At 34.1% G+C, this 20,017-nt stretch overlaps 1 protein-coding gene and 1 long non-coding RNA gene across 5 annotated transcripts in view; one reads left to right on the plus strand and one right to left on the minus strand.

The window, feature by feature from the left end:
- The window catches only part of LOC120354489, an 85,074-nt gene that overhangs the window by 27,835 nt on the left and 37,222 nt on the right, over positions 1–20,017 (plus strand). The gene's annotated exons all lie outside the window — the stretch shown is intronic.
- Positions 1–20,017, minus strand: part of LOC111045800 (phosphatidylinositol transfer protein alpha isoform) — a 100,597-nt gene that overhangs the window by 16,158 nt on the left and 64,422 nt on the right. Inside the window, exons 4-7 of one of the 4 annotated variants that reach the window (XM_039441765.1) lie at positions 8,669–8,768; positions 6,808–6,885; positions 3,937–4,014; positions 170–334 (exon numbers count right to left, since the gene is read on the minus strand). In XM_039441765.1, coding sequence (XP_039297699.1) covers positions 170–334; positions 3,937–4,014; positions 6,808–6,885; positions 8,669–8,768 — 421 coding nt within the window. The remainder of the gene's footprint in view (positions 1–169; positions 335–3,936; positions 4,015–6,807; positions 6,886–8,668; positions 8,769–20,017) is intronic. The other 3 variants (XM_039441766.1, XM_039441767.1, XM_039441768.1) reach the window with 3 other exon arrangements.

Here is a 20,017-nt window from a genome sequence, read left to right on the forward strand (position 1 = left end):
GACTGTGAAATGAAATTAGGGATCATTACGAAATGATTATTCAAGGAATGTATTAGTCTATTGAACGTATTTGGTGTATTCTTTTCACCTAAACTTCAATGAATACGTTTTTCTACTAATTTTATGGAAGAATTGGCATAATTCGTTTGAATATTTTTTATTTACTTGCCTTTTCAATCCATTTTCCAGTGAGGGGCCCACGCCCAGTCTTTTCAGATTTGAATAACGAAGGATCTTCATCTTTTTTGTAATCACCCGTGGACACAGGATCATTTCCAATATCAATATGAACTACTTCTCGTTGTTTCAACTTCTCAGGCGGTAACTCGTGAACCTAAATTTAAGCAATACTTATTAATTTTGTCTCTCAATAGTTTATTATTACTACTACAATAGTTTGTCAATCGAAAATAACAAATTAAGTAATATTATGAACCGATCCAAAATAAAATGAAAATAAAACTTACAATGATATAGTTTCAGAAATCTTTATATCAACGAAATCCTTAGACAAAATCAATGAAACCTGGAACCACAAGGTTTTAAAACCTGGACATTACACAAATTCTGTTTGTCCCATTCCAACAATACATCAAACATGATGTTCATAAATATTACTATGTGCAAAATGAATGTCGTGGTTATTACGTGGGTTGTATTTGTATAACCCCTCATTTGACACAAAACGCATGACATGGAAGAAAGGTATAATTAATTCATTGGATTTTGGATATAATTAAGAAACACACATTGTATTGTAAATTCCACTTCATTTAAGTTGCGTACAGACTTCTGCGCCATGAACAAGCGACATTCACTTATTATATATGTATATCTACAAAAACAGTAAGATACAGATATAATAATCATAGCATCAGCTGATAAAAAGCGAAATGCGCGTGTTCGTGGCGCAGAAGTCTGTACGCAACTTTATATTTTTCTCTGTGGAATATAGTTTTATGTTGAAATCCAATATGGAGAGACTACACAATATCAATATGTATGCAAAAAGTTTTCATCAAATTGGGTATATTTGAGTGACTGTAGGATGTATTTATAGAATTTTTTTTCCATTATGAACTCAAAGCTTATAACACATAATAGTTTATATATTACTCAATAAATTTGCAAAAAACTAACATCACCATGAGTTTGAAATGGGAACTATTGATCAATTAGTACCAAGCTCGACACTAACACATTATTTTAACCACATGCAAGAGAATATTATTAAAGAAGACATCAGAAGGAAAATGAAAATAATAACAATATTATGGAAGTGGAAAAAGTAGAAAAGGAACACTCATTACGTAATTATCTCTTTCAGAGTTTATTTCTTAATTTTTTAAAGTAGAGTAGTGTTGTAGAGGTGAAATTCTATACTTTTCAGATTATGGAATACATTGAAGTAATAAAATGTTGTTTTTCAACATAATGGAACAATTTACGACTATTTTTAAATATGAATGAATGTAAAAAAGAACTAAAATATATTATACAAGAACTAAATTTTACAAGAGACTATCAAAATCCCCAATTCACAGACGATTAGTCTTCTTGGTTCTTGGGGAATTCCACTTTTCAATAGCGTACTATGTTACAATGTAAAAAATACTGCACTTTACCTCTATGTTTTATTGTAACAAATGTTTTCTACAAATTTTGTAAACTTATGTGGAAATAAATTGAATTTAAAACGGGAATTCATTATCATTTTATTATTGAAGAATCGAACCCGTCTTAGAAAGCATTTTCAATTTTTGAAACTTTTTGATGATCAAAAACATCCACATTCCATACTATTGTTCATCAAAGATTCTAAAATTGGCCATTGAAGGTAGTTGGCCATTGAAGGTTTTTAGATAACTGTTTCTAGGCTTAAGCTCATTAAAAAACTTGCTCAACAATAAATGCAAAGAAAAAACACAAAACAATCTTAGGAATAGTAAGGGTAATAATTGAGCTCAGTGTGCACTAGGTCGGTGGGGCGGCGCGGCGCGCAGGAGAGCGGAAAATGGAAGGTCCGTGCACTACGACCGTGATCTTGTCTTGTTCGAAGAATACGTGTTCAAAATTTGAAGCTGATTGATCAATCCTTTCTGTTATTGTAGAACATACGGACAACGACTTTCGCCTTCAGTAAGTCAAAAGTGAGAACTCGATAACGCTCGTTCAATAACCAGTAACTTTTTTTATTTATTTATTCAATTTATTCACAACACACAAAAATACAATGAGAAAAAGCAAAATACAACAAATCAATTACAACATCTATGGTTAAGTAGTGTGGCCATGTTCGAAAGAAGCAGAGCTCGGAAACAACCGAGCCCTCATCAAGTTACCCACCCGAGCGCGCAATTTTTCCGTGCAATAGGAGCGCGGCGCGACGCGGTCCAATCCCGAAAAGTCTAGAAACTGTTCGAGCTCCGCCTCGCGCCCCCTCCTAGTACATGGAGGTTCACTTGATCACATGTATTTTATTCCAGGTCGGAAATTCTCCGCGCCGCGTTGCGCCGCTCCACCGACCTAGTGCATGCTCTACTTAAAACTAAGATATATACAATAGTAACTACAATGTGAATAACCGAAATTTTGATGAAAAAATGAAATAAAGTTAATACGATGATGAAGAGAAGTATACAAATAGGATGAGAAGAGAAGAGGCGATGATTCGATTATGTTCATGGATAGTTTCCCTCAATAAATGAAGAGATAGACGGGATTTGAATGAATTGATAGAAGGGGCTGAACCTATATTAAATGGTAGCGAATTTCACAATCGAGAAGCTACCAATAGGAAAGGTGTTGAGCATCGAATTTCTATGACCAGGTATCTGCAATGTGAATGTAAGGGATTGAGTGGCTCTGGAGTGAACACCAGCGAGGAGGGTGAATATATTTTTCAACTAGTCGGGACCACAATTTTTTACTATTATAAAAGATAAGTGATTGAGAGGATAACGGATTCCCTCCATTGCGTCCATTTTATCAACGCAGGCGATGGAAGAAATCAGTTATATGATCATGTATTTGAGCATCAGAAAAGAAAGCGGACTGAATAAAGGACTGAATTTAGTTTAGCTTACCATGTTGGATCAAAGTTTTTCTATTGGAAGTAATATTATCGTTTTCTGTTTTGGTACTCGTCACCGGCACTTAAACTGCGGTTTTGCTGGTTTCGCCGAGTTATATTATTATGTTAAAAAATTATACTTCTTATTCTGAAATTTTACATTTTGTAATCTGTATCTAATTGTAAACATATTTCGTAAGGCAATAAATTTGATTTAATTTGATATGGAAGGGCTCTTTGTAGTTTCAGGCAGATCATTGTGAATAATAAAGCAATAATCAAATACAGGCAGTATGAGACCATATAGAAAAGTGATTCTCAGAGAAACTCTGAGCCCTATTTAGTTGGTGCATAGCTGCAAAAACCTTATTTGTAATAGATTTCACTTGAGGAGCCCAACCCAGTCTATAATAAATTTGAATACCTAGGATCCTGACGGAGTCAGAGAATGGTATTTCCTCCTGTTCAGGCTTGACTTTTGCAATAGCACACACATTAACTCGTCCTGTTAATCTGTGCCAACCAATAATGAAATAAATTATACTCTTACAGAATTTGACAGAATTAAGCAATGAGCCTTGGACCACTGGATTAAACTTGCACATCAGAGTGATAAAAATCTTCTCTCATAGACGAATATTCTAGAAAGGCAAGAAAGGAAAATGGAAATATTCAAGAGAATATTGAATTCATAAAAATTATACAGAATCAAAATTTCATACTATTGATAATAATCCGAATTAATCTGAAAAGAATACTAAAAAGAAATATAGAAATAGATAGTTTATAAGAGACAGAGAAAGATAATAAAAGGCAAATGGTAAAAAAAGGAAGCAAGATGCAATAAATCAATGCATACTTACATTTTCCTTATCACCCTTATCACCAATATGATAAGACTCAATAAGAATAGTAAAATTGTCTTTCATATACCCCGGATTCTGTAAATACAACCACCATTTTAGCAGCATGCAAATAAAGTAATGTTGTCAATGATGTGGTACTATTAGTCTTGCCTTTCTGTTGCAAAATTGGAAAAGCTACAAATTCAACATAAACATCTTTGAATGAAAGACAATAAGCATTCCTTTCATTGTCGAAGCTTGTGCATTTGAGCAGAATATACATACAATGCGAGTAGTTAATGTTGTACAATAATATATTTATAGTTATTCAGATCCTTTGAAATGAAGAGTTTTTGTGGTAACTGAAAAAACAACAACTAAGTTTTACAGCCTTTATTCTAGTTGAATGATTTGAAAAAACTTTATTTTACCAAAACTATTAAAATTTCATCTAAAAAAGTTGGATTTGAATTTCAAAAATAAAATGAATTATTAGGCTAGGCGCATATTGACACGAATCTGATAGACGAGTTTCGATCATGTGATCGGACGAGGCTGACCCGACATGAAGTTTATATAGTAATAATATTAGTTTAGAATTATGTTATAGTAATAGAATAGAATCACGCCGCACGCGTACCGCAGTTTTATAGCTGAAATATTTCCTGCTAGATGTGTTTTTATCATATGATCATGATTAAAATATAATAATTTGTGCTATTCGTTCTGTGTGCTTTGAACATATGTTTTAATCATGATCATATGATAGGAACGCGCGTGGCACGAAAAACTGTGCTTCTTCCACGTTCCAAGAAATCATGCGAGTTTTGTCTTGCAACGTACTGCAATAGCACGTGTAACGTATTTGCGCTGATCCATTTCTTTACAACAGTTACAAAAACTCGCCAAACGTGCTGGTCTCGCCTCAATATGTGACAATCAAGTTAATATCGCCTCATAAGTCACAATTGAAATGGATTTTAGAGTTTTAAGAATTCAATATATAATTTTTAGTATCGATGATGAATTTCAATCAATAACAGAAAGGCATTCTCTAGTACTTTACAGGACACTCTAGAATGAGTAAGAAAACTGTCAAGGATAATACAAGCACATCAATTAGCAAATAAAATAGCCCCAAATGAAGTTAGACATATTAGTAGAGGAAGTTAGTCACCACTTTACTTCGCACACAACCCACATCTCAATTCCAGATGCGATTCCAAACAATTAGCAGACCACAACAGACTAATTAACCTTGCTAATTACACCGTGTACTCCAAGACAGAAATATTCAGTTATTGAACTGTCAATAACAAAGCATGACACTGGAGAACTAACTTTAATTGAATGTCAGATTCAGCATCAGGAAGGCAGAATGCTGTACTATTAAACTTTTACGGTCCTCTACTCCACTTGAAGCATCAAACTATACGAGAAGATTAAAAAGTTCGTAGTTTGCATGGTACCGTGAACTTTATAGTTTGAATAATACTGTAGACAAAGTCGTCAGTTGAATAAATCTCAATCTTAGCTTTGTTGAGAATACTAAAGAAAAATTTGATTGAATAGATTCAAAGTGTATATATTTCTGTAAATGCTTCAATTCAAATTCAGTTATAATTACAACATTGTATTTGCAAAATAAGAACAATCTCAATGTATTACTGATCTAGAAACTGAGGAAAACATTAATGAGTGAAAAATGAAAACAACAAATAATATCACTATTATGATAAAATACAATGCAGAGATCACCTCCATAAAATGAGAAAATCAAAAAAATGCAATAGAACAAATAAATGTTCACATTCATTATTTGAATTCCTTACAGATTTCCTCCTACTTAAGTGAAAAAATATTGATAAACTGGTTTTTTTTTTAATTTTAGCTATCAAGAAAAGTTAAAAGTTCGTTATAATCCTAAGAACATGAAACTAACAAATGCTAAACATTTTGCTAGGAACTAACTTCCGACCAAATCATCGATTTTTTATTATTATCAGTTACTATAGAAGAAGGTAATGTACTGAAACGACAGGAACTACCCTACCTATCCTACCTGGTAGGATAATAGTGATTGAATATTCATGAGAACATAGATATACATTTACAACCAAAACCATGGTGTTCCCGAACTGGATAGCAGTAGCAATCACATTGGAATGGATTGATCACTTTACTTGGAATAGATGCACACGAGTTCTAATAGTACATGGATTTGCACTGAGGAATTTAGATCACTGGACGTCAACTGAGCTAGCACTGAATTTGTACGTATTCATTTATCCATTTCCTTATTTGTATCAATGAATGGAAATGGTTGTGTCATGATTTGAATGATTGTGTCACTCATTCATTGTGATGAGACTTTTTCAATTTTAGTTCTGATAACTAACCAAATTTTTTATAGTGAATTTGAAACTTCACTAGGTTTTGAAAGCGGTTATATAAGAAATTATAATAAACTGGATTAAATTGTTTTTTTTTAAGATTGGACTACAATCGGAATCGTGAGACTTCGCAAACACGTTTTCAATGTTCATCACAAAATATTATAAGTTTCTTCCTCCATTATTATATGTTTCTTGACGTTGTACAACAGGTTCTGGTAAATTTTTACTGGCGACATCTTTCAAAAAGACCGACATACTTCAAGATGTATTCAAGATCTAATGATATAATCAATACAAATATCATATTTTTATTACAATTTCTTACATTTTTTATTTCATTGATAACTTTAACACGAAGATCTTCTATCAATTGCACAATAGCCTCATACTGTAACATATTGCCAAGCTCCAATGCTTACCATACCACCATCCAAGAATTTCCATGCCTTTCCCATACCGGTCCAACACATTCAAGGTTTCTAATAGAACTTACATTATTACTATCTCCGGCATCTCCAACGTGAAGGGTTTCAATACAAATTACAAACTTTTCCTTCATGTAATTTGGGTTCTGAATGGAGAAAACATTAATAAGTTTCGCATTATCATAATACTGAATGAGTTACAAACAGAAACATATTTTTACTAAATATTACATACTGTGAATTTAAAACGACTGCATCATGTGATATCTTTGTAAGCAATTCAAACCTTATACATTTCATAGATGAAATACGAACACGAGAGCATAAAAAATCACATTTTTCATTTAGAATACAGAATGCCAATTAAGTAATCTTCACAAGTATCGGATGAGCCAGAGTAACTTACTCATTTGAATAACTCCAAAGAGATAAATTTGATAAGTAAAGGGGTGGGAGAGTGTATCTGAAGGCATCATGATGCCTTGTGTATCAGCACGCTACACATTATTTGGTTGCATTTAATCTTCAAAGATTCACTTGATATCCCTGGATTAGGTCGATCAAGCACGCACCATTGTTCCCATCAAAAACATTGCCATTGTCAACATACCAATTGCCCAGTTGTTAAGGCTGTGCAAAGGCTAAAAATAAACTTTCTACTGGTGATATCTTACAAAGTTTCTCGATTTGTATATAATCAAGCTATCGAAATAAAATAGTTTTCTCAGGGAAACATTTTTCTCCGACCATTACTTTTCGAGATATGAGCACCTTAAGTTTAAATTTTGGGGACAGAACATTTCAAATTATGTAAGAGATAAATCCATGTGATTTAGAGGATAAATTATTCATGGTAATTTTGATCAAGTAAAACAAAAATTTTCTTAAAATATCAATTTTCGAGAAAGTTATTCAATTTACTAAAAATAACCAAAAATAACTTTTAGTTAAGTTATTCTTGGTAAATTGAATAACTTTCTCAAAAATTGAAATTTTCAAAAGATTTTTGTTTTATTCAATCAACAGTACCGTGAAATTATCCTCTAAATCTCATGGATTTAACTGTTACCGAATTTGAAATGTTCTGTCCCAAAAATTTAAACTTTAAGCGCCCATATCTCAAAAAGTAATGATCGGAAGAAAAATGTTTTTATGAGAAATCTATTTAATTTTGATAAAATATCACCAGTAGAAAGTTTATTTTTAGCCTTTGCACAGCCTTAAGTGTTTTGGCTCAATCAATTTGAATGCTATATTATGCAAAGAGTGGAGATTAACTCAGTTATGAACTTAAGCAGTGTATGCACAATGGTGGGTCTCCATTGAATCGATATAATTTTCAAGACTTTATGAAGAAAAACTTCTTGTATATTCTATTGTGAACGAGGATGATGCATTCTTAAATGAAGATAGAATTAGAAAAATGATCAAATATTTTGCTTTTATTGATCTTTCAAACAAGTAAGTTTCTCTGGCGCATTCTTTTCAAATGATTGTTGGTATGAAGTAGAGCGAATTTAGTCAAGGCAGTCTTATGTACTCTTATGTATAGAGACTGATTCCCTTCGACTCGAAATCATAAATATACTCATCATTTATAGTTAATACCATGTGGTATGGTTTTATTCAAAGCATTAATCATCAGAAAAATATTTCAATTGTTTACTAAAAGAAAATTTTATTCAACATCTTTAAACTTGTTGAAAAATTTTTGTTAATTAGTAATCCGATAGATCGGATTATGATTGATTCGTAGTCACACATAAGGAGTTGAGCTTTAATTTTTTAAATAACATGAAAGAAATTTTAAAGAGTTTTAAGATATAGTTTGGCTAAGAATAGAATAGCAGATTCAGATATTACCGCATGAAAATCTAAACTGAATGTGAAAGTAAATCTGAACTCAAGAGTTGATATAAATGTACTTACTGTGATGACAGTTTTGCAGTATGGGTAGGCATTCCATGCTTCTTCATGTATTTCTAAAGCACCCTTCGGTGCCATCAGTCTGATGTAAGCAGGAACTTTGCTGAAAACAGAAAATACTTCAATAACATTACACAAAAAAAATATCGATCAATATTATTAATAAAGAATTATTTACTAATCTTGAAGAAAACCTGTCAACTTGATGTACGAACGTTCGGTTCACCCTTCGGTCAGGTAACCCTACAAGTCAGCTCGATGGGACCAATACTTTTTGGGACTAAAGGGTCTTCGCAGATAGAATCATGTGTCTCGAACAGGTGGCTGAACATTGTTCTTCAACACAAAGGCGTTGAACACTAGAATTAGCGAGTCAGTTGCAGGTCTATTCAACTATATATAAATATTTATACAATATACTTTATATATTGATTTGTTTATATTTCCGCTACTTGATCAGTAGAATATGGATATTTGGTTTTCATTTGATCAAGAAACTTAGATCTAATAACATGTTGGGAAAGAGGCCTTCTGAAGATGACTGTAATAAAAATATTGTTTATCTAGTCAGTACACAGAAATATTTCTAAAACTGATTCTATGAATGGTTTTCATTCTGTGACTGAAGCGTGTGAACCTGTCGAAAGGGCTGACTATTGTTGTTGTTAATCCCCTCGCAGGTAGACCCAAGACTTGGTCCCCAAATTCCTCTATTTTCTAGTTGGTCCCAAAATTCTTGGTTCAAAGTTCCGGTCACCATCCACACAGCGCGGATCCCTATGTGTCAAGTCTGTAAGCAGATTTCCTTTCCCTCACGATAAAAACGTTAGTCATCAATAGGAGAATTCAGTTCAGAGCTTCATAATCTTCTAGACATCAACAGCTTTCATATAGCGAGGAACTGATTTCGACTGTCACATCATTGAGCCTTGTGCAAACCAGTGCGTGCGAATCGTGTACGGGACGGCGACGAAATTGGACAATTTCAGGCAATTATACAATAGACACGCGCCCCGTACATGATTCACATCAGTGTAAGGAGCAATCTATAGTAAAACCTTACTCTACAAATAAATGAGTTTAATGATATTTACTTAACTAATCAAACTAATTGACTAATTGGATTTACTAAAATAACTGGAAACTAGCTACAATCATTCTCAATCCATAGTAATCTCTTTCTTTACTATAGAGTTTTATTGAATGAGAAAATTATTTATTGAAACAATAAAAAACTAGAGTCAAAACTAATTTAATGTCTAGTAAACTCTCAAAATTAGGTGATTGGAGAAGATACTGAAGAAAAGGCGTAACAGTCGGATTGGCATTTTAATATCATTAATATTGTTATTTCATTAAACTAGTATTGAAAATTTGATATTTTCATTCAAAACAGACACCACAATATAGACATGGATATTTTTGGACTAGAAATGCAATTTAAATTGATATCAGAATATAACTGTTCTTCTGGATACACTAATTTCTGAAACACAATTTATTAAAATTCGGGCGAGGAGACCAGTTTTGAGCTGCACCCGCTGTTCCTTTTTGGATAATAATAATTATCTGTGTGTGTCACTGAGGTGGATAAATAAATATCACCTCTACTGCTATACATAAAATCGACTATGATAAAAAAGGAGGAGCTGGCCTTAAGCAGTCATCCAACCAACAGCAGTATCGAGCACAATTCACTTGTAAAGTTTATTTACAGAGTAGTCCACTATTTAGTCCACAAAAGTATAAGTGAATCAAAGAGGTCATTAGGAGTCTCTGGTATTTGCACGGAACACGAGAGACGTTGTCTTCCTTGACACACTAGCACTCTAGCAGACTGGCCTTTTCCGACGGATGCCAATCACCACAAGTTTTTACACTTCCGAATATTTTAATCCACTTTTTATTATTCTCACGACTCGCCTACTCTAAAACAGAGTGATTAGAGCCGCCGTGGCTGGAACACATAACTACGGAATAAGGAGTAAAGTTGTTCTTTACTCCGAGACAAAATCTATGAATTGGACTTTGATGACTCATCGGATTTTTCTTTCAAGATTACATCCTAGGACTCGTTATGGAGACAAGTCAGGTCAATAATTTTACATAATACATAATCAACACTAAGTAAATAAATAATTCACTAACTAAATCAAAAAGTCAAAATTCAACACTAAGTAAATCAAACCTACACTTGGTTTCTCTTGTACACTATAATTCTTGTAAACTTTTTATGATGTATGAATGTTATAGCAGCAGATGAATTATAAGTGTTGGCTACTATATGGCTTTTACGATTCATATCTAATGAATCATCGAATCTATAGGACGATATTAGCTCTAGCCACGGCCGCTCACGCACGTCTCGACTCGTCACTACGAATTACACCTTTAGTGTAGAGAAAATTCCATTGGGAGAAGCATGAGCACAGGGACTTGGTTCTTTCGTTTTTTGTCTCCATTGATAATTTCGAATTGGAAATGTGTGTGTAGGTCTTCATCGCCAAAAAACAACCAGGATAAAGTGATGGGAAAATGATATACTGTTAATTCAAGAAAAGAAAATACATTTTTAAATCCAAATCTGATATTTATAATGTAGTTTTTTTTTGGATATAATTTAATTGTTTCTCTTTCCATTCATTACTGGTCATGAGGCAGACATTTTGTGTAGCATTGATAACAATAGTATAAATGTTAATTTATACATAATATTCTTATTCTTATAATTTGACGTAATTTCAATAAAAGTTTATTGGAGGATCATTTTCAAACTCAGGGTCAGATTGAAACCATTTTCGCTTCGGCTTCTGAAAGCTGACTGATATTCTATTAATAATGTTATTCGTATTTATTTCAAGAAACTATTGAAATATTTTATTTTAAAAACTCAATAAATTGAAATTTGAAATAAATTAAAAAGGCAGCAGAGGAGCAAAACGGAAAACTTCATAAGAATTCTTTATTTGAGATTGATGGAAGTAGGAGCTCAATGTGACATAAAAACAGATTTTTAGGAGAAAAGCGACTCGTCAAATACCTCACAACAAGCCAGCCAAATGCACTTGATATTACACTTTCGTGCATTTTTTTACATTTATTTCGACACAGCTAGGATTTCAGTAAAAAATTGCTTACTTATTTATTCAGCGCATGGCGTCAAGTTTTCAAAATAAGTCTCTCTACAGTGTCATTCCGAAGGTCAGGAAAACCATTTTCGACCGCTTTTTTCCAGAAAAATAATACACTGTACTATTGAATCTAGGGTTTTCAATATTCGTTATTATAGAATAACAACATATAGGATGTATTCAATAATTGAAAATCATTCGAGATTTGGAAAAACGCACCATCTATTCATTCGATTACAATTTAATTATTTATCTATTTGTACAAAATACAAATATAATAATAATTTTTGTAAATAACTATTTTTTATGTATCTTCTAGGGCTATTCAATATTTTTTGAATGAATTATTCACATGAGACCATAAGTCTTATTTACATTCAACTTTTATAATTATTATTCATACATGCCAGGAATTCCCACAAATGTGTTTATACAGATTATTACTACAGGAGTAAGCTTGAAGTGGAAATATCTATTCTTCCTCTATTTTTCTTCATTTTCCGAAAGCAATAAAACCTTAAAAGGATTACAAAATGCTAATATATAGGTAGGAGATAAAAAAAATATAGTAAGCGCAGAATAGTATAGAATATTTTGTTATGACAACCTCTTCTTAAGCATAACTTCTTGACGAATTAAGTAGTTACAGTAGTTAAGTATTACGAAGCAGTTGTTACAGTACTGAACTGATTGAAGAATGACAGTAGTGGTGTTTTGAGAGAGCTGCATATCCAATAGAAATCGAGGGGTGTGGCCTCCCCCTCCACCCCCCCTGCCCAGTGTCCGCCATTTTGGCCATGCCCCCAGCCAATAGGAAGCGAGGGGGCGTGGCCAAAATGGCGGCCCCCTTCCCCCTCCACCCCCCCTTTCCTAGTGTCGGCCATTTTGTCCCCCACCAAAGTCCACGCCCCCAACCAATAGGAAGAGGTTCCCCTACCCAGGAAGTGCCCCCGGTGGCCATCTTTGTTGTAGCAGGTGTTTGCAACTGTCAAAAACATCTGTCACCCCAGTCATCCTAACACCTGCTTCACAGCAGCAATTAAGTGGTGCCAACCTGATTAGCATATTAAAAATATCCCCACATTTAAAATCTTTAAAATCTTGAAAATCACAGATATCTCAAACTCTCAAAGTACACTACTAGCGCTAAACTCTCAAACTACACTACTAGTGGTGCAAATACAAAGTTTGGTGCAAATTAAACTACAATATATAATGCATAATATGTTTCTTGTTTTCCTCCACCACAGGAAGAATGAAAAAAATTACATTTCATATTTGTTTGTCAAAGTATGAGATGTTATTTTCCCCACACTATGCTGTAAAAGGAATGGTGGCGCTTTTTTTAATGTGCTTTCCCCATATTGAGAAAACTCTAATTGAATGTCACTATAATAGGATGTATATAGATAGGCTAATCTATTCTACATACTACTATAGTTATTCATTACAAAGTATTAATCAACATTAGGCCTATTGCACAACAATATAGTGCATAATATGTTCCTTTTTTCCTCCACCACAGGAAGAATGAAAAAAATTACATTTCATATTTGTTCGACAAAGTATGAGATGTTATTTTCCCCACACTATGCTGTAAAAGGAATGGTGGCGCTTTTTTTAATGTGCTTTCCCCATATTGAGAAAACTCTAATTGAATGTCACTATAATAGGATGTATATAGATAGGCTAATCTATTCTACATACTACTATAGTTATTCATTACAAAGTATTAATCAACATTAGGCCTATTGCACAACAATATAGTGCATAATATGTTCCTTTTTTCCTCCACCACAGGAAGAATGAAAAAAATTACATTTCATATTTGTTCGACAAAGTATGAGATGTTATTTTCCCCACACTATGCTGTAAAAGGAATGGTGGCGCTTTTTTTAATGTGCTATCCCCATATTGAGAAAACTCTAATTGAATGTCACTATAATAGGATGTATATAGATAGGCTAATCTATTCTACATACTACTATAGTTATTCATTACAAAGTATTAATCAACATTAGGCCTATTGCACAACAATATAGTGCATAATATGTTCCTTTTTTCCTCCACCACAGGAAGAATGAAAAAAATTACATTTCATATTTGTTCGACAAAGTATGAGATGTTATTTTCCCCACACTATGCTGTAAAAGGAATGGTGGCGCTTTTTTTAATGTGCTATCCCCATATTGAGAAAACTCTAATTGAATGTCACTATAATAGGATGTATATAGATAGGCTAATCTATTCTACATACTACTATAGTTATTCATTACAAAGTATTAATCAACATTAGGCCTATTGCACAATCAATGATGGGAATGGGTTTTTTTTTTATTTTTTTCTATTTCATATATTCCTTTCTTCTTCTAGAAGAACAAGAGGCGATTTACCTTCTCGCTGTACACACTTCAGATAGAGTTTTTGTTTGTTGAAATCCTCAAGTGTTTGAAGATTCAATACACTCAGAAATTTCTCAGGTAAGTAAACTTCGCAATAATAGTCACCATTGCAGCTGTCAAGATCGTATAACCTCATTATGATTCGCTGTCCCTGCTGTGTTCTCACTAATCTAGCGTGTACAACACGGTACCACGAATCATGGTCAAGATCTTTGAGTGAGACCGTTGGATATTCAGTTTTCGAAATATAATTGAATGACTTCATACTAAAAAGTCTATCATTTCCAGTGGCCGTGGTGGTGTTGCTTCTCTGATGATGATGATCCATAATAAAAGCTTACCGCACGCGTGCGAGTGCAAGAGTAACAAAGCTATGCTTGCTTCAATGTGTGTTGTCGGTTAAAGACTGACCGCACACAAACCTGTTAAGCCGACAGTCCCCCACCGCTACTCAACCGCCTCCTTTACACATTCCGTTTCCTGTTGACTCCTTCCACTGTCACTTTTACACATTCCTTCTGTTGACTCGTTCTCCCCTCCGCCACGCCTCCTCTCACCTTTACACATTCCTTCTGTTGTTGTTGACTTCGTCTCCCCTCCGCCGCATCATGATGTTGACTCCGTCTCCCCTTTGCCACCGTCACATCACCTTTACACGCACTCTCGCTTTCTACCTTCTTCTTCTCGCTGTTCACCCTAACTTCTTCTTTACAGGTAGCTGCATTCCTTTCTTCTTCTTCTCCACAAATGCTGTTCACCCTAACTTCTTCTTCTTCTTTACAGCTAGCCGCATTCCTTTCGTCTTCTTCTCCTCTTATACTGTTCACCTCAGATACGAGCGATCTTAAAATTTCTTCTTCAATTCTTATTAGCTTGTTTACATTCAAACTAAAGGGTCTGTAATAAGCTAAGTAATCACTGATATCGTTAATATTAACTGTATTTAGAAATATTGCTTTCAATTGTCTAGCAATACTACTGTTTTTGTCTCTATTGCTTTTTGACACAAATCATACCATTCAATGTAGTTTTGTAATTTAATTTCTAAACATTCTGGCGCATAAGTCCAAGTTTGTGGATTCATTATAGCTCTTCAATCTGCTGCTACAACAACCGAAGGTTTTACCACTCTAAATGAGTGGTACTAGAACAGTGAAATTTATTGCTTTTCGCTTCTCCCTTCCACCACCACCTACATTTTCGCTACAGGTCAGACTGCATACTCTCGCTTTATGCGAAATCAAATCAAATCCACAATAAACACACAGAATGCTTTCCCCATCAAAATAAAAACCTTGTCAGGCATAGTTGCGTCTTCGTTGTTTAGTTAACAGTTTACAATGTTTCATACTTTCCATTCTATTATTTTCGCATGTATAATCGATATCAGCAGCATTACGATTCAATGAACTCATATTGTTTGTAGGCATCGTCATTGAAGCAGCACTATTCTCCATTTCTTTTCCCTTTGTTTGCTTGTTACACATCAAGATTGTCAAATAATGATAAGCACTGAAAAGTGCACAACGAGCATTGGACGATTTGTTATGAATTTTGCATACACTAAAACACCAAGAATTTTCAAACATTGTATAGTCTGGTTTTTGAATATCCTCCAGCATAGTAAGCACATTGTCGTGTAACCTTTTCAAAAACTGTGTTTTTTCTCTTCCCTTTGTATAGATTGTGGTATAATTTTGCAAATATGAAGCAAGCAGCGCGTCAGTGTAAATTAAGTCGCCTTGGTCCCATCTAATTTTATGATAGTTATGTTCAAGCCAGCTGACATCATGGTACATTTTTCTACTCAGTAATGTTTTCGGAAATGGTGATTTAAAGTGTAGCACAATATGTCGTAGTTTGTAATCGATTATGGCTACCTCTTTAATAATGATAAAATTATCATCACTTTTGAAAAAATGAAACTCTACTACAGCAAAAGGAAAATCATTGTTGTTGTCATCATTTTTCTTTTCAATAGAAAACCTGTCCCATTCTTCACAAACATTATTCTTTGTCTCTCGTACATTCTTCTTCTCCTCCTCCTCAATTCTTGCTGCCAGCTCCTCCTTCTCCAATTCTTCTTTATCCAAGTCGCATTGTATGCCAAAGTCTCGAAATTTTGTTGATACACCTTCTTGCTCATCATCGTCCATTTTCTGTTGTCCGTCGGTGCATGCACACATTCTATGTACAAATGCATCAAATTTTGCTTTTGTCAATGATGACAATGATGATGATGATGATGATGATGATGATAACGACGACAACAAAGACGCTGACGACTGAGGAATATCTATGTTATTATTCAAGCTATTAGAACACATTACAACTGAACACTGATGTAATTACTGTTCATACACGCACTTTTATATACCCCCCTCCTCCTTCACACTAGCACTACTACCGTCATGCATAATTAAAGCTAACACACGCTCTTGCGACAAATTACTGTACTTCACGAACTAATGCGCTCAATGGTTTGTATTCTACTAATGTGTCACTTATCAAAATACAATATGCAGTCGTTAAATTTGGCACATTTTCTGTAAACTCCATTTCCAATCAAATGTCTGTTGACGATGTTAAATGATCAGCTTGATGTGAACAATCTAGTACAATTATTGGACAGCAATCAGTAAAAGTTTTATAATCTACAACTGTACCATAATCAGTATGAAGTCCTAAATTATAATAGCTAGGTGCAAATTCTATAAACATTTTGTACAAAAGTTGTTTGTTTCCATTTATACGATCATACGGCAGATATTCACTATTCAGGAAAAGTTTAACATCATGCAATTTGCACATATCAAATTTCGACATTGACTTTCCCATTACATTTTTCCTGTTTGTCTGAAATGCTAATATTACAAATCGCGGTGTATCAGCTTTTGAAGCCGTCTTTATAGTCCAAATCGTGCTAACACTGCTCGGGACCTGAGGATATTCGTGGATATCCCATTTTCTGAATGCAATTTTCAATGGCCTATCCTGATCAACAATTTTCAGAAATTTCAATCTTTTAATGATCATCTACATGAATATAGGGCACTTTCCAAAGCAATTTTGTTATTTCCAATGACATTGATGTTGCTTGAGATGACTGAATACAATTAATATCTGTTGTGGATCTCAAAAGCACAAGCTCTTGTCTCATATTCAAAATTATATGTTGAAAATCTTTGAAAAATGGCAGAAGTAATTTTAACGGTACGCAATAGGCAAAAGTATTATTAGTTAGTGTTGATGCAGTATCAGTGAAACCTGCTAAATTATATGTATTTTTATTGTTTAGTTGTTTCACTAAATATGATTAAATAGTAGAAGTAATACCTACTAGTCGACTCTTTGCAACGACTGTACCTGCCAACTCAAATCGTATCTCATCAAACATATGTGCTACTGCATTTGAACTGAGCGTATATACAGCCTCGACCGGCGGATCATCAGGTTTGTCTTTTGCTGGCGGTTTTGTACATGTAATTTTCCCCTCAACAATAAGAAAAGATTTTGCAACTAATGAAATAAGGTCATGAGACGATTTCGACAAACGTATTTCATCATTGTTATTAAATTTCAAATTACCATACGGCGCATGCGTATGATAATCAAATTTTGTTATATCTGAATCATAGTGTATGTCTTGTTCAACATTTAGTATGTCACTAATTGCGGCCGCTGCGTGTTTTGATGACATATTTCCAATTCACTTTAAAACCAAGCTTTTCTAAAAACCTTGCTCAATTATGTGTTATCAGTTTCACGGACTGATAAGTACTAACCGGTGTCGGCAATTGTTGCTGCATGCTATTGTTAAAAGCAGCAGTATTCCTACTAGCACTGCCACTCCACTCCCTCCTACTTGCCGGCGCCACACCTGACTTCAGGTTGTTATACACAACAAAACCCATTCTTTCACAGTAGCGCGATTCCTTCTTGGTCGCGCTCTCTCACTTGTGTTGTTTGCGTGACTAATGCTCACATCATTCTAACACACGCTTGATCCACCACATTCTTCCTCACTCGTTCTCTCGCTCTCTATTCCTTCTTTCTAATGTGTACTCTTATTGTTATACTATCGCCGCGGAAATCAACTAGTTTACCATTCTGATCAACTACTTGAATTACAATAGATTGAATTCTGTGCGTGTTTAATGGAAAGTAAATAATTGGCGATGGTGATTCATTTATTAGAAAACCAGGTGCAACCTTTGGTAGAAATTCAAAAATTGTATGAACCTCTTGCCCATTTCGATAACTACCGCATGCAATATTACAAGTAACCTGGAACGATGTTATATTTGTAATGGATACTAAACGTTTAGAATAATGCCATTTATTTGCTACAAGAATTTCTCTATCAAAACCGAGTATATCGGCTAGTGATGTGTTCATTGTTAAATCAACATCTTTATCCGCTTTCAATTCACATAGCATTGTCGTATTATTTCCTTGTATAATTAGATTTGAACTATCAACATTCAATTTTCTCTTTATTTCATTTATTATACGATCAATTTCGTAGGACCCTGTATCCAAATCAATCAAGCTATCACCATACTTAAAAGATGAGTTGACATTTTTAATTATATTCGGTACACTATTGTATGTCCATAAATTAATCAAGCCAATTTCATATTGATAGCGTGTGTCTAGCTCTAGTACAGTGGGAAGTACTTCAATTAAACAACTGCTGCTACTGTCTTTGTCTTTAGATGATAATGTTATTACAACCATTGTGTACTACTACTGTTTTACCACCACCACCTTCTTTCATACACATCTACAAGTGAACTGACAACTTAATCACAGACTGCTATAACGCATCTGCAAGAAATAAAAGACAAAAATGACCACATACATTACTATTTAGTGTTTGTAATTGATCATAATTGAAATAAATTTCAACATTTGGTTGTTGTTTGAAATAGTTTATCAATTGTATGGGCGGCTGTAAATTACCAATTGGATCAAAATAATATACTTTTTGTGCATGTTTTTTGTAAGCCACCCAGTGTGTTCCACTGTTCATGATCGAGTCTAAATTTATGATCGATTTTTCATTTAAATTAATTCTTTTTGGCAGTGTATCAATCATATAAATTCCACGCAATTTAATATCTAAAATATCAGCCCAATCTAGTAGATCATAATTTGACAGTGGTCCTTGTATATTAATAATTCTATTGTTCTTCATTTTCTCACTTTCTTTGGTGCTCTTCTCCTCCTCCTCCTCCTCGTCCTCTTCTTCTTCTTTGTTGTGTTTCTCCTTCTTCTTTGTGAAGGAATTAGACTTGGTGATTCAATGATTCTACCGCCTTCTCTATTATACAAGGGCGGATATGGTCTTAAATAAAAACCTTGACCAGTTATGTGCTTACTTAAATGTTTAATTGCTTTTTGTCGTAAATGTGCACTTCTTTGTTCTTGTAGTGATGAATTATTTTTCCAACCTGATGATTCTCTTCTATTATTCCGCCGCCGTTTTCTTATCTGTCTCCTCCGTTGTACTCTGCCCCCTCCAAAGGCAGCTTTAGCTTTGATCAAATTTGTAACTAAGTATGCGGCTGCTTTTTCAGTTAAACCTGTGTTTGGATTTTTAAAAACAGACCATGCTTTATCGGCCAAACGACGATCAGCCACATTTCGCGACGAATTATCACTATGCTGCGCATACGCTATATCATGCGCTTTACATGCTTCATCCAGACTATTTATTCCTTTGTCCCCCCTCCTTAATCTTTTATCTAATTTGGTGCCGGGCCCGCAAAAGCGGTAGGAGGGGATATGCAACTCCAGGGGTAATGTATCGACAA

This window comes from Nilaparvata lugens, chromosome X, assembly GCF_014356525.2.
Source record: "Nilaparvata lugens isolate BPH chromosome X, ASM1435652v1, whole genome shotgun sequence".
In the NCBI taxonomy this organism is placed as follows: domain Eukaryota; kingdom Metazoa; phylum Arthropoda; class Insecta; order Hemiptera; family Delphacidae; genus Nilaparvata; species Nilaparvata lugens.